The sequence below is a fragment of the Tursiops truncatus genome, chromosome 4 (assembly GCF_011762595.2).
Source record: "Tursiops truncatus isolate mTurTru1 chromosome 4, mTurTru1.mat.Y, whole genome shotgun sequence".
Lineage (NCBI taxonomy): Eukaryota > Metazoa > Chordata > Mammalia > Artiodactyla > Delphinidae > Tursiops > Tursiops truncatus.
The window spans coordinates 101,475,168-101,491,899 of NC_047037.1; the positions used below are offsets into that span (position 1 = coordinate 101,475,168).

Below are 16,732 nucleotides of genomic sequence, written 5' to 3' on the forward strand. Positions count from 1 at the left end.
TCTTCAAATAAAATCCTATAGGTTTAACCAGATGGAAATATCATGGCTCTACTTGGATTTGCTGTGGTGAACTAAGAGGCTCTCCTGGTCATGGCTCCCTCTTCCCTCAGGATGGCTTCAAAAACAGTGCTACAGAACCCCTATATATTTACCGACTAGAGTTTGAAAACCACTGTCCTCTAAATGATTCTTTGCAGGAAAACAACAGCTATCTCCTACTAAAGAATGATATCATTTGACTCCTGCAGTGGCCAGGTTATAAAAGAATTAAAAGCCCATAAAGTTTACTAAAGGCATTTTAGTGACTCCATTTAGGTCAATAGCATGGCAAGTTCAGATACCTGTAGCAACTGTCAGAATGAGGCCAAGTGACAGGAAAACCCTTCTCATGGGAGAAAAAAGAGTCACAGGGACTCCTGATGGATAGGCTGGTTTAATCTTGCTTTTTCAGCCTTAGGTCAAATCCTTTGGATTGTAAAAATTATTGTTCCCAGCAGAAAGAAGATTCAGAAGATTCAGGGGAGGCGAAAGTAACATAGATCACCAAGCGACAATCAGGAATACTCAAATGACAAAGAAGCACTTCCTCCCGAGTCAAAAATAGCCAGGTCATCCTCTGCCATGCTTCCCAGTCACTATTTAGAAATCTTGAAAACAAAGTTCAACATTTTTAAAATAGAAAAATTTATGTGCTCCCATTTTTCAAATACTTATTATATATACTTATATATACTTATTATTAAACTTATCTGCTCAGTTTCATTTTGCTTGATATCCATTAGAGGCTTTTCAAGTTATCAAGAAAAAATAATTTAAATTCTTGTTAACAATGATATTTTACAAACTGAATCAACTGTGATAAGTTAATGAAATGCTTAAGTATCACTTTATTTTGAACACCTTTGTGTCCTAACATTTACCTACTGATAATCATTACTCACCTTGAAAATTTCAACAACTTCCTAATTAGCTTTCCTTTCTCTGTTTGCACCCTTGTATCCATCCTCTATATGGATGGAATTAACAAATCTTCCTAATATAAATGTAATCATGTCACTCCCTTATTAAAAATATTTAAACACCTCCCCACTATATACTTAACAATTATGTTAAGTTAAAGAATAAGCTATTCAACTTAATATTCAAAAGCACAGACAATTAAAACAAATAGAAGCAGTACTGTCTAGCTCAAGACTAAGTAGGGAGAATAGAGCCCCACTTTTTAGTAGCCAAAATAGGGTGGCCTCTAAGAGTTCTAAAGTTAGTAGGAAAACCACTAACAAAACAAAATTTGTATGCTACTAATAACATGGCCTTCAAATATATAAAATGAAACTCGACAGAACTACAAGGAGAAAAGTACAAATCCAAATCATACACACCTCATTCAATAATTAACTGAAAAACCAGGTTTTTTTAAGTAATACCATAGAGGATCTGAATAACAAATGACCTGAATGAACATTTAGAACACTGTACTAATAAGGAAATAAAAAATTCACATTCTTCTCAAAACAACATAAAATATTTACAAACACTGACCTAATATGTGGCTATAAAGCAAGTCAAAATAAATTTCAGAGGGTTGATATAGCATATGTTTCCTGATCATAATAAAAAATAAGAACATAATAAGAAAGATAACCAGAAAATCCCCATACGTTTAGAAATAGAAAACAGGGCTTCCCTGGTGGCGCAGTGGTTGAGAGTCCGCCTGCCGATGCAGGGGACACGGGTTCATGCCCCAGTCTGGGAGGATCCCACATGCTGCGGAGCGGCTGGGCCCGTGAGCCATGGTTGCTGAGCCTGCGCATCCGGAGCCTGTGCTCCAACAACGGGAGAGGTCGCAACAGTGAGAGGCCCGTGTACCGCAAAAAAAAAAAAAAAGAAAAAAGAAATAGAAAACAAACTTACAATAAAAAAGATGAACAATGTTTTGAATACCATATCTTGATAAAAAGTTGACAAACCTCAGGAAAGATTGATTAACAAAAATAAAAAGAAGACATTATAAATCCTACAAATATTAAAAAGATAACAAGGAGATACTGTGCACGACTCTATGGCAACAAGTTTGTAGACTTCGATGAAAGGGGAAAATTACTAAAAACACAAACAAACAAACAAAATCCCTCCAAACTCATGGAACTAATTCAAGGAGAAAGAGAAAACTTAAGAGTCTTGTAACCATTAAAAAAAACCATATCGATGGTCAAAATTCATCCCACAAAGAAAACTCCAGGACTAGATGGCTTCAACTGCAGTTCTATCAAACATATAAGGAAAAAAAAAAATAATTGCAATGTTACATAAACTATTCCAGAGTATATAAAGGAGAGCCCACTCCTCAATTCATTTTATGAGGCTAGTATAACCTTGATTCTAAACTCTAATAATATTTCAAGAATGAAAAATGATAGGCCAGTCTTACTTACGAACACAAACGGAAAAATCCTAAGCAAAATATTATCATACAGATTCTAGAAAAATTACATATTTCTATATATTACATAAGTATGAAAGTTTTGTTGAAAATCCAAAAGAATCTATAGACAAATTTTTAGACAATAAATTTACCAATATCATGAAATCATGGAAAATGTCTAAACTCTCCAAATTGATAGGCTTAATGTAATTCCAATCAAAATTTCAACAAGTTTTTCAGGGAACCTGACAAGCTGATTCTAAAATATATATGGAATCTATATGGAAATACAAAAGACCCCAAATAGCCAAAGCAATCTTGAGAAAGAAGAATGGAGCTGGAGGAATCAGGCTCCCTGACTTCTCAGACTATACTACAAAGCTACAGTAATCAAAACAGTATGGTACTGGCACAAAAACAGAAATATAGATCAATGGAACAGGATAGAAAGCCCAGAGATAAACCCACATACCTATGGTCACATAATCTATGACAAAGAAGGCAAGAATATACAATGGAGAAAAGACAGTCTCTTCAATAAGTCGTGCTGGGAAAACTAGACAGCTACATGTAAAAGAATGAAATTAGAACACTCCCTAACACAATACACAAAAATAAACTCAAAATGAATTAAAGACCTAAATGTAAGGCCAGACACTATAAAACTCTTAGAGGAAAACATAGGCAGAACACTCCTTGACATAAATCACAGCAAGATCTTTTTTTGATCCACCTCCCAGAGTAATGAAAATAAAAACAAAAATAAACAAATAGGATCTAATTAAACTTAAAAGATTTTGCATGGCAAATGAAACCATAAACCAAAAGGACAACCTTCAGAATGGGAGAAAATATTTGCAAATGAAGCAACCAAAAAGGGATTAATCTCCAAAATATACAAACAGCTCATGCACCTCAATGTCAAAAAAACAAATAACCCAATCAAAAAATGGGCAGAAGATCTAAATAGACATTTCTCCAAAGAAGACATACAAATGGCCAAAAGCACATGAAAACATGCTCAACATCACTAATTATTAGAGAAATGCAAATCAAAACTATAATGAGGCATCACCTCACACCAGTCAGAATGGCCATATCATCAAAAAATCTACAAACAATAAATGCTGAAGTGGGTGTGGAGAAAAGGGAACCCTCCTACACTGTTGGTGGGAATGTAAATTGGCACAGACACTATGGAGAACAGTATGGAGGTTCCTTAAAAAACTAAAAATAGAACTACCATATGACCCAGCAATCCCACTCCTGGGCATATACCCAGAGAAAACCATAATTCGAAAAGATACATGCACCCCAATGTTCACTGCAGCACCATTTACAATAGCCAGTATATGGAAGCAATGTAAATGTCCATCATCAGAGGAATGGATAAGAAGATGTCATACATATATACAATGGAATATTACTCAGTCATAAAAAAGAATGAAATAATGCCATTTTCAGTAACATGTATGGACCTAGAGGTTGTCATACTGAACGAAGTAAGTCAGACACAGAAAGACAAATATATGATATCGCTTATAATGTGGCATCTAAAAAAAAAAGGGTACAAATGAATTTATTTACAAAACAGAAATAGAGCCACCACGGATGTAGAAAACAAATTTATTGTTACTAGGGGATAAGGTGGGGAGGGATAAATTGGGAGACTGGGATTGACATATACACACTACTATATATAAAATAGATAACTAAGAAGAACCTGCTGTATAGCACAGGGAAGTCTACTCAATACTCTGTAATGGACTATATGGGAAAAGAATCTAAAAAAAAAAAGGATATATGTAAATAAATAAATAAAATATATATAGAAATGCAAAGGGCTCAAAAATAGGCAAGATGCTCTTAACAAAACAGAATGAAACAAAAAAAACAAGGGAAGATTTGTACCTATTTATTATGATGCTAATATTGGGTTGGCCAAAAAGTTCCTTTGGTTTTCAAGTAAAAATAAAAGACACATCTTTCATTTTCACCAAGAACTTTATTGAACAACATATTCACCGTTTTGTTCCACTACCTTCTGCCATTTTTTAGGCAACTTCATAATTCCATCTTCCCAAACTTTTTATCTTTTTGGGCAAAGAACTGTTCCAGGTGCCTTTTACAGTCTTCCAGGGAATTGAAATTTTTTCCATTGAGAGAATTTTGTAAAGATCTAAATAAATGGAGATCCGAAGGTGCAATGTCTGGTGAATATGGCAGACGAGTCAGAGCTTCCCAGTCAAGCTGTAACAGTTTTTGCCTGGTCATCAAAGAAACATGCAGTCTTGCGTTATCCTGACGGAAGATTATGCATTTTCTGTTGACTAATTCCAGATGCTTTTCATCAAGTGCTGCTTTCAGTTGGCCTAACTGGGAGCAGCACTTGGAATTAATCGTTTGGTTTTCCGGAAGGAGCTCATAATAGAGGACTCTCTTCCAATCCCACCATATATACAACATCACCTTCTTCAGATGAAGACCAGCCTTTGGTGTGGTTGGTGGTGGTTCATTTTGCTTGCCCCACAATCTCTTCCGTTCCACATCATTGTACAGTATCCACTTTTCATCGCCCGTCACAATTTGTTTTAAAAACAGAATGTTTTCATTATGTTTCAGTAGTAGGGAATCACGTGAGGAAATACGGTCAAGGTTCTTTTCACTTAACTTACATGGAACCCAAACCTCAAAGCAATTAACATAACCAAGCTGGTATAAATGATTTTCAACGCTTGATTTGGATATTTTGAGTATGTTGGTTGTCTCCCACATGGTATAAGGGTGATTGTTCTCAATTATGTCTCAATTTGATCGCTATCTACTTCAACTGGTCTACCAGACCATGGAGCATCATCCAGCGAGAAATCTCCAGCACGAAACTTCACAAACCACTTTTGACACATTCGATCAGCCACAGCACCTTCTCCATACACTGCACAAATCTTTTTTTTGCATTTCAGTTGCGTTTTTACCTTTCTTGAAATAATAAAGTATAATATGCTGAAAATGTTGCTTTTTTTCTTCTTCAATATTAAAATGGCTACACAAAAAATTCACCAATTTTTATAAGTTATTTTTAAATGCACTGTGATATGACAGCTGTCACAATACAATCTAACAAAATTGTTTCGAATGAACTTAAGGACAACTAAGCGCTACTAGAGCTTTCTTACAGAAAAAACCGAACTCTTTGCCCAACCCAATACTATGGTATTTAAGTTAATGTAGCACTGGCTCAAGGATCAATAAAGCAATTAAGCAGAATGAAGTCAGACCCATGCTAATGTGGACATTTGATTTATGACAGAGGTCACAGTCAGAGTACTAGAAAAAGGACAGACTTCTTAAATAGGACACAAAGACAGCATTAATCATAAAGAAAAATATAGGTATAATAACTTACATAAAAAGTAATAACCTATCTTTGTGAAAAACAAACACAAACAAACAAAAACCACCAAAAAGAGTAAAAGGGCAAGCCACAATATGGGAGAAGGTATTTGTACTATAATGTCAGAAACTGTGAAGGGGCTGATATTTCATCTTGCCTGCAAGCTTTTTAGTTAGCCCACCAGTTTCATGGATGTTGACAGAAGACATGAGACTCCTGAATCAGAAATGATGGACAGTTAAGTACTCACAACAATAACTGTAGCTAAGTCAAACAAGGTTTGAATTTGCCCTGTTTACCACTGGTGCCTGGTGGTACTCAATAAATACTTACAGAAAGAATAAATGGTTAAAGGAAAACAATCACCATCCTTGCCTCAAGTTTCTATAAAGGAGGAGATTCCTCCTACCCTACCCACAAAGTAGCAGTAGGCAGTTTGCTGGAGTGAACAATTCAAGAGTCTCTCTACCTATGTACTTGAGCCTCTTCAAATAAGGAGAGAAGTAGCAGCTAATGCAGTCAATGAATGGCATTTATTATTATTATTTTTACTAGTGGATAGAGCCAAAATGGAAAAAACTCACTATTCATGAGCATCACAACCTCTCTTGTTCTCTTGGACCTGCCTGAGCTCTGTCACATTGGATCCTATCCCTTCATCTTCTTTTTTTTTTTAAGATTATAGCCAAGAATTTTTATTCTATTTATACAGGACTTTCTCATATCAAGAAATTCTTAATACTTTCCCTTCATCCTCTTAATCATGTTTCCATGCAGAGTCTAAAAGGGGAAGAGCTATTACTTTCTAACAGTTGGCTGGATGAGTTGATTGAGTTCCAAGACTTAGATGTGGGACTGGAATAAGAGCCTTGCACTTGCTACTCAGGTCCAAATCATGTTCCTCAATTTAGTTTCATCAGAGACGGCTGGCTTGGGTATAGGGATGAGCCTACACAAAGGACTGGACTGTCAAATCAGATTCTCATGAACCAGAGATCTTACCTACTGTCTAGCTTTACTAAAATAATTTCAAGTATATAAGCAATCAACTGGCACAAAAGCAGCAGGAACATCCAATGTGGCTTCCGAAGTGTTGCTTCTAGCTCAGAATATTTTCTAGCTCAGAATAACAGATGATTTCTATAAGCAAAGTTGACAAGTCGCCTCACACAATGGGGAACATTTAGGTTATATCACATCTCTAATATACCTTAGGGAGCTGAGGTATATTGGAAGACATTCTCCATTCTCCAGGAAGACATGTCTCATAAATCTACAGATTCTAGGCTGTGTTTACCACAGGCGATCCTAACCAGTGACACTCTGCTGAAAGTATGCCATGAGTAAGAGTTCTCCTCTTAGCAAAATTCATTAGTCTATTTACCAATAGGAGGTCAGTTGTCAACATGTTTAACTGGGTCACCTATCTTCTTTCTTTCTGTGGGAGTGTCTCCCTGGAAATCAAAAGAGAAATGGATCACAGGCCAGCTGCTAACTCCTTCCCCAAAGAGTTGTCAAGCTCTTGCCTGGATCATTAAAAAAGCTGATGTTTTAATCCCCATTAGGATATGTTTTTATAACTATTTCTTGCATTAATGAGATTCCATCATTAGAAAGAGCAGTCTTTGATACTCTTAACTACCTGAATAAATGAATAAGTGACTTAAGATAATGTAGCCATTTGAAAAGTATGTTTTCAAAGACTATTTAATAATTAAAATGTTCCTAATAAATTAAATGGAAAAATATATCAAATTATTTATCACTATGATTTCCATTATTGTAAATACTATATTCAGTCAAAGGAAATAAGTCCAAATAATAATAGTTTCTTTCAATGGATGGCTTATTTTCTTCTTTATATTTCTTTGTATATTCCAAATGCTTCATGCGACTAGATTACTTTCATGATTAGGAAAAATTATTAGAAAAATACCTTCAGTTAAAATATTTATCTATTGCTTATTTTGTAAAATATATCTTCTTACTCCCACACCCCATCTTTAACCTGAGCGAAGTTAGGTGTCCCTCCTTTTGCATCCTCTGCACCCTAACTATTCCTTCTATTACCAAATTCTTACGGTATTTTATGATAATTGCCCTGAGGACCTTGAGAATAAGAACCATTTCATATATATTTTAGTATCTTCAGTGCCTAGCAAAGTTCCTGGCACAAAGTAGATATTTAACAAATGTTGATAAAAGCTTATTTTCAACACTGTATTTTACACTGTCAATCTACCCTTGAAACATATTTCTATGATTTAAAGTATAATGGCTATAAACTATAGCTATGGATGTCTTCTCAACCCTTTACAATTTCATTTAATGTGGAATGTTTTCATCTATCAACTCTTATAAAAAAGGAACATGTACTTTGCCCAAACAAATTACAGCTTTTTAATCTCAGCACCTCTGACTCCTGCCACCTAACTTAAAGAAAAAAGAAAGAGGAGGAAGAGAAGGAGGAGGAGGTGGAGGAAAAGGTAGAGGAAGAGGGAAAGGTGAAAGAGAATTAGTAGTAGTGGCGATAGTAGTAGTAGTAGTATTAATAGTGGTTAACTTTTGTTTTCTGGATTCCAAACATATGACTAAACATATGAGGGATAGTATGCAAAGTTAACTGAATTAGTTAAACTTTAGTTAAAATTAGTTAAACTAATTTTAGTTTAGTTAAAATTAGTTAAACTTTAGTTTAACTTTAATTTAGTTAAAATTAGTTAAACTTTAAAAAGAAAATATATACATTGCCCAAAGAGTGGTGGAAATTTTCCATTCTGATAGAACATTATGTCCAAAGATTACTTTTCCAATATGTACATATAAACTTTTTGGTCACTGTGTTGATGAATGATGAAGACCATGCTCCAAAGGCACGAAGTATCCCGTACCTCAGCTCAAGAGCATGACAGAAGAGATGTTGTTGATTTTTTAATGTTTCTTTTAAAACATAACTCTTGCTGTAAGAGTAACACTTTTTAAGGACTCTTATCTGGATGATTTTTACAAATTTTCAAAACATTATCAAATAATCTAAGCTTCCTTTTTCAATGAGTTCACAAATTGGATTTTACTTGTCAAGTAGTGAGAAAAGAAAACCAGAGGGGGTCAGTATTTTAAATGTGATTGATTTGGAAATGGGTGACATGATACACTACTGCAATAAGATACTTATATTTTTGTTATAAATCATACTCTTCAGTTCATGCTTTCTCACCTAAAAATCATGTAAACTTCTCTTGCACAAACTTGGCCACTTTCTAAAAAGACTATGTATATATCATTTTTAGCATATTATCCCACTTTGTTTCTCCTAATATATTTAAATAAAAATGAGGCAAGAGAATCTGATTATGTAGTGTGCACATACATAGTATGTAACAGAAATGACTGGTCTCAGAAATTATTTTGAGAAAAGATAATAAAGGTATACTTTCAAATGGCACTTCATTAATAGAACTGACTTACACACAAATATTCCTTATATCCTTGTCCCACTTTCTCATCTTCTGAAGCATGTGAGAGTTGTATATAACTTATATGTTCATGTTGTATAAATTTAATAGAAGATTCTAATTTTTCCATCTCTGTATGGATAAACTGAAGAGTCCCCAATAAGTGTATAATAAACTCATATGGTTTGGGATTTCCTGTCATCGTGTGCCTTCCAATACGCTTTTCATGCCAAAATAAAATCAGATTACTATTTTCACTATTATATATAATTATATACATGCATTAACCTTTTTAAAGAATTTCTAAAAAACTATTACATATCTACATTACTCCTTTTAAAAAGTTTAACAGCAAAAAACTTCTATTAAAGTGTTGATTTTCATTGATGTATCACATTCATAAAAACGTGTAAGATTAATGTTTGGCTGTAGAATATTTGGTAATAGAATATTGGTTTTTCAGAAGCTAAAATTCTGAATACTATGCAGGTTGCCTATTTAATATAAATATGAATGATTTCTGGTAAAGTGAGTGAATAATAACCATGGAAGCTATTTTATATCTTTGAGCACCGTATCTGTCAGCAGACACGCAGAAACATACAAATTGAGTCTTCGACAAAACAGTACAAACAAAAAGCTTTTCTTATTTGCCACTCAACTATCCTTTTCTCACTTCTTTTCTCCCTTCTGAGTGCCATCTTCTGTCTATAATATCAAGCTAGGCAATATTTGCTTGCTTGCTTTCTAATTGTTCTTTGCAAATGCAAATAAGGATCTGCTATCACTTTATACTTCTGACTAAAACTCATACACATCAATGTATTTATTCTCTTGCATATGCTTGCATTTAAAACCTTCTATTTCTTACTGCGGAATAAAAGGACTGCCTTTTATTAAAGGATGACAAGGCAATAACTATATGAGGAAGATTTGGAAGAAAATAAGAGAAATTTCTTTGTATGTGATATAGTAAAAGAGCTATACCTGATCAGAAAATTACTATAGTCTCTATAGTCTTTTTTTTTTTTTTTTTCATTTTTTGGAGTCAGGGGCAGGAGATAAAAGAGAGATTGTGGCAGGCATTATCACTTTTTCCTATATCTTTTTAACCCCCAAATTTGTAGACGTTAGGGAATTAGAACCATTATCTGTGACTATAGCTTGTGTATCACGCTCTTTCCTCTTTATCATCATAATCACATAGCCAAGGGGCTCAGAGTTTCAGCTGCCTCAAGCGGCTCCTAAACCTCTCACACAGACCAGGCATCAGAGGCAGGGAATGCAGAGTAGTTGCTCAAGGAAAAGAATGGGAGGGGGCTGGTGTGATGGTCTTTCCCAATCACATATAATTACATGAAAACCTACACCATTGTGATTGAGATGTCAATTTTGCACCCTGTTAATATGCTACTAAAGTGATGTGATGCTAAAGCCATTTCTTTTGGGGAGTAAGATAATGGGAGAGAGGGGTAGACACTAAAGAAGAGCCTCACTTGTTGGGGCACAAGACGGTGTGGATGTGAGGTTTACTCAGATGCATGATTTTTGTGATGATGATCAAAATGCTATATGATGTTAAGGGATATGTATTAAATGGGGGAAAAAACTAAACTGAAACTAAAATCATGCTTTGGTTATGTAAATGCAATACTAATCAAAATAAATTATGTGAATTGCTTTACATTTATGCCTAATTACCATGCAGTACAATAATGATTATGTCATTATTTTTGTCAGATTAACTTTGCTATAAATTTAATTACATGTGTAAATTCTAAATATTCAGCCCTTGTAATTTAGTATTTTTAAACAATTATTTACTGAACCCCCTTCTATATGCCAGACACCAAATTGCATATTGGGAATAAAAACAATAAGACAATCCCTTCTCCCATGGGGCTTACAGTCTTGTTGAAGAAAGAGACAAGTACTAGGTAGATGTCCAGCAGAGGAACTGAGAAACAATATATTTTTAAATGAAGGTAAGGACATGAGGGGAATACCAATCCCAGTCCTAGGGAGTTAGGTACAGGTTCAATAAGGAGATCTCAGAGCTGATTCCCAAAGAAATAGTAGAGATAGCCAAGAGAACGGGGAGAATGAGTTAGAAGAACTCTTAAGCATAAGAAACAGGAAATGCACTGGGCTCAGAATAAGAAACCATATTCAAAGAAGATGTGAATATCATACTAAGGAAGCTGAAATCTTAACAGTAACGGGGAGCCACTGCAGACTTCAAACAGGAGAACGACATGATCAGATTTACATTTCAGATCAGATTTGGCTTTACTGTGGAGAGTGAAGAGAACAAAGTAGGTTTACAAGGAAAAGACATCAAGAAATATTAAGAACAAAAAGGAGCCAGTTTCAGAACAATGTTCACACAATAACAGCAGTTTTGTTTTGTTTTTTTTAACATATTTCTCTCTCTATATATAGTTTTCATGAGAGGAAAGAAAAATGATATCCTCAGGAAGCCTGGCTGCTTACAGCTTAAAAAAAAATTAGAGGTCACAATGCTAATAAGCCACCATAAGATTTAGTGTCTGTTGGTGTAAGGCATCACAATGGCAAAGCCCGAAGTAACAGGAATAATTAACTAAAGAGCCAGATCAAGAACGTTTAGGTAAGAAAAAAAGACTTAGAGCTGGATCAATGCGACACCCCAAGAGGTAGAAGGGAAAGGTGGCATAGAACTCTCAAACTATCTCAGGGTTACAGTAAATGAAAGGCTGACCTTGGAAGAATGCAAACAGTCTAACTGCCAGATGAAAAATGTTTAAGAACCCGCTGGTTGGTGCTACCTGGAATCACCAGAATGAGCTGAGACACAATCTCGTACAAAAACAAGACCGTGTATTAGTACTGGTTGTAATACTTCGGTAATGGCATATGTTCACTGTTGTGAGTCAATCTGAAGTTGGAAGTAAAGCATGTTGTCAGCAGTGCATATAAATTGTCACTCATTCTCACTCCACATGTAAGATCATTCCACATGTAAGAAGTAATGAGTGATAAGTTATCACTTAACTATATTTTAAATAGTCCAAAGAATTTTTGTTCCACATTAAACAGTAGGAATTACTTGGGACTAGGGTGTAAGTACAAATTTCTTTTGAAACCAGGACAGGATGCCCCAAAATGACTCTGTTCTGAAGAAACCAAGTATCTCTCGTGGTCATGCCCTTCTGGAAAATTCTTAGAGGAGAGATAAGTGCTAACAACAAACTACAACTTCCTACTCACGCAGAACAATGTGTTCATTACTAAAAAAAAATGTGTCCTGGTCCAAAGCTACTCTTACGGGGGCTGCTCATATTCTGGTAAAAGAATACGGTGATGAATCCTACGCTCAGGATGGTCCTGATAAGCAAACAGCTTTAAACCATAGTAAAATCATTTGTGTCCTTTAAAAGACAATGCACAGCAACACTAGATTTCATTGAGGGGCTGCGGGGACAGAGGGGGCAGAGGTGACATTATAATACAAGAGCTGAAAGGGAAGAGGTTGAGAATTTTCTGGGTGCAGACTTTGGAGGATTAATTATTGACACCTACACAGGAAACCCTCCATTTGGGAGCTGCCCTGTGTCATGTTTTGTCATGCCTACTTAAATTATACTAGAAACCGAAGTAAGCTTTTATATTAACAGCACTCACCTTAAGAGTTCTATCTGTAGAAGAGGCAAATTCCTCCTTTGGCTTATCCTACAGGCTGCATTCTGAGAATCAGAAGAGAACAACCAACTTCGATCATTTGAACACGGAGCATCAACTAACACCTACAGAAAAAAAAGGACACGTAATGCAAATATGAACTGAAAATATATCCTCAGACACAAAGTATATGGGAAGCTAAGTAAAATCATGACAAAAAGTAGCAAATAAATAAATAAATTTATTTTAAAACCGAAAATACACCTTGGTAAGTTCTTCATGACATTTCTTCACTAATACTTGACAGAAAAATTTCCTGTGCACTTTCAGTGTTTGGGTTTTTTAGTGGGGGGAGAATGAGAGGACTAACAGTCTACTAATATCTACCAATATTTCATATTTTGATGACAGCAAAAACTTTTACAAGTTACTCATTTTAAACAGATGTTACTATACTTCTGAATTCTCAGCATTTATTTTTAAGAACTAATAATCCAACTTCAGTTTACTGAAATGCTTTCTTTGCCTTCAACTGTCATACTCTGATATGAAATGTTACTGAATTAAAGCAATACTGTGCACATGTTTGAGTACTGACCCAAATAATATCTGATCTCTTCCTGAGTATCTTTGAGGTACCTGGAAATGAAAAGCATTCTATAATCCCCAATCTCAATGTTTCCGCTTCCTTTGAACATGCTGACCATCAAATGAAAACTGCTTCCATGTTCACTTTATCAAAATTTCCCAGGGTACTGAGAAATTGTATGAGGCTATGTCTGGAAGCAGATGGAAAACAACAACAACAAAGCAACATAACAGTGGTATCACTGGGAGTCTATCAGTCTGTCACAATGTAATAAAAGTACCTTGTCAAACGTTTCAGGCTGGGAATCTCCCATTTCTCTGCCGTCCAATTCAGACACTTTAATTACATTTACCAAAGGCTGTGGGATGAACGATTCTAACGTCTGCCTCAGCCACCTCAACCTCAGACTATCGTATTCATTACAATGAAGATAACCTAAAGGTAAGGGATTAAAAAGTTTTAAAACAAACACAACGGAATTGTTAAATTTCCACTTTTGATCAAATAAATTTCAAAAAGAAATTGGTTCATCATAATTATGCAGAAATAGGGCTCAGAGGTAAACATTATGATTCTCTTATGTTTAAAAACAGAAATACACTCACAAACACCATAGTCATGCCCACAGAGCCTCTCAGAAGCTCTCACCATTTACTCATTCAAATTTCATTTTGAAGATGAAAACTTTTAGAGAATTGTGGATTCCCAAAGATATGCTATACAACCAATACCTCAGACACAGTTCTCTCCTAAAGCTCTTAAGAGTAAATGATATATTCGTAAGAGTAAATGATATATAAAGTTCCTTCTAGGACAGAACACCTTCATTTTAAATAAACGAAATGTGGTATGTGGAAAAAAGCATGTAAAGTGTAATTGGCTTTACGATAAGAAAGACATGGGCTCAAATTATGAGCTGTGAGACTGTGGGGAACTTACTTAGCTCTCCTCAAGAGTCTCAGTTTCCTTATCTGGAAAATGGGGACTGTCCCTAGTGAAGGGGTTCAGAACACACCACTTCAAAATATGCTGCTTTGACATATTGATTATTTTGAGTTAAAGGCACTTGAATAACAGCTGATGCACGAAGGGCATTTTGACCTTTCTTTTTCTTCCTGAAAGCAGGAGGTGTACTCCCATGTGAAATATACCCTCCCTATACCAGGAGGAAAGAAACATTCTTATCACCAGAAACACAGAGTCAAGGCCAAGAGAAAAAAAATCTGTATGCTTGACTCCTGTTACTCTGTCTTATGTTGGTCACAGCCAGAAGCCCTAAGAGGACACAGGAGAAATTTTACCACCTCTACCTTACAAAGTGGTTGTTAAGATTAAATGCTACACCCTAAACTTATACAGTACTGTATGTCAATTACATCTCAATGAAACTGGAATTTAAAAAGTAATTGTGATATTTTAGTAACATATCTAGCATAGGACTGCAAAAGTAGTAACAACAAATGTTTATAATAATTACTAACAATTCTTGAGTCCCTATTAAAGGCTAAGCACTGTTCTAAGACTTTACATGTAGTAACACATTTAATCCTCACAAACCTATGAGATAATTTTGTTATGGTTTCTGTTTTACTGATAAGGAAACTGAGTCCAAGAGAGGTTAAGTAATTTGCCCAGGTTCACAGAGCAGGAAACCAAGACACTTGGTTCCAGAGCCCTACTTACTTTTAAGCACCATGCCATGCTGCTTCTCAGTAATAGAAGGCATTTAGCAAATGGTTCTCTCCCTAATAAAATAGTTGTTTTGTTCTTCCTTTATTTAAATATATATTTATAAATATTTATATATATTTATTATGTAGTGACATAAATTTCCTATAATATATATTTAAAGACAAGCATATTTTTAAATGCATAAAAATATGAAGAACATCAAAAATTACCTAAAACCCATTGTCTTCAGATAAGCACCATCTAACATTTTGATAAATAATCATACCATATTTCTTTATGCCTATATGCACATATAAAACTTATATAAATGGAATTATATATTTTTGTAGTGTCTTTTTTTCACATTACTCTTCATCTACCCCCTCCACCAACTGCCCAACTACCCCATATACATATGCTTATATAACTGTCTACATACCCAGGATTATATTTACACACTTCTCTGTCCCATTACTCTCCATATATACCAATATTTCAAAGGCAATACCACCAAGTCAATCAGTAGATATATAAATCATTTTTTTTTTTTTTTTTTTGCTGTACGCGGGCCTCTCACTGTTGTGGCCTCTCCCGTTGCGAAGCACAGGCTCCGGACGCGCAGGCTCAGCGGCCATGGCTCACGGCCCAGCCGCTCCGCGGCATGTGGGATCTTCCCGGACCGGGGCACGAACCCGTGTCCCCTGCATCAGCAGGCGGACTCTCAACCACTGTGTCACCAGGGAAGCCCTATAAATCATTTTTAAAGGCTGCTAAATAGTACATAGAAAAAAAATGTGTCCTCCTTTATTCAACCATTGCTAATTGTTGGGCATTCACACTACTGTCACTACTACTGTCACTAATAATAACATTATTATTATTCAATAAGCATCTTTATAAAAGTGTACTTTCATAATGTGCTTTTATTATTAACGGGATATTACCAGAGGAATAGATAGGTTTGGGTAGGGGAATTTTTAGTTTTAGTAAATACTACCCTGTCCCACCACCAAACTCTCACAGAAGTTTTTTATTAGTCTGATATGGCTTGTTATGCTGTAGTATAATCCTTGCTGTCTAACACAATTCTTTTCATTTGTCTATTCATCATTTGCTTTTGCTTTTCTGTCAACTGCCTATTCTTATCATTTGACCTTTTTTTCCATTGCACTATTTATATTTTTCTTACTAACAGGTAAGATGTACTTTCATATTTTGAATATTAACCTTTTATCTGCCATCTGATTTGCAAATGTTTCCTAAATTGTCTTCTGAATTTATTTGTAGTATCTTTTTAAGTACATAAGTTTCACAATTTTTTTAATAGTCAATCATATCATTTTTATAATTTCTAGGTTTTTTTAATCTTATTTAAGGTGGTATTTTCAACCATTAGATTTTCAGGTCTAATTCAACTAAACATTCACACAGGCCACATTTGGCATCATCCTACACAGGACAGAAACTACGTCTTTTGCCAAGAGGGAAGGTGAGACATTGCTTTTTCTTGGGAGGCCTTGTGGCGGTCCACACAGGTG

The 16,732-nt window shown here is 35.1% G+C and overlaps 1 protein-coding gene across 4 annotated transcripts in view; it reads right to left on the reverse strand.

Annotated features, from left to right (window-relative positions):
• NSUN3 (NOP2/Sun RNA methyltransferase 3) overlaps positions 1-16,732 on the reverse strand; it is a 49,771-nt gene that overhangs the window by 17,902 nt on the left and 15,137 nt on the right. The window contains exons 4-6 of one of the 4 annotated variants that reach the window (XM_073804371.1): positions 13,804-13,958; positions 12,938-13,059; positions 4,260-4,691 (exon numbers count right to left, since the gene is read on the reverse strand). In XM_073804371.1, coding sequence (XP_073660472.1) covers positions 4,490-4,691; positions 12,938-13,059; positions 13,804-13,958 — 479 coding nt within the window. In that variant the 3' untranslated portion in view covers positions 4,260-4,489. The other 3 variants (XM_073804372.1, XM_073804373.1, XM_019923189.3) reach the window with 3 other exon arrangements.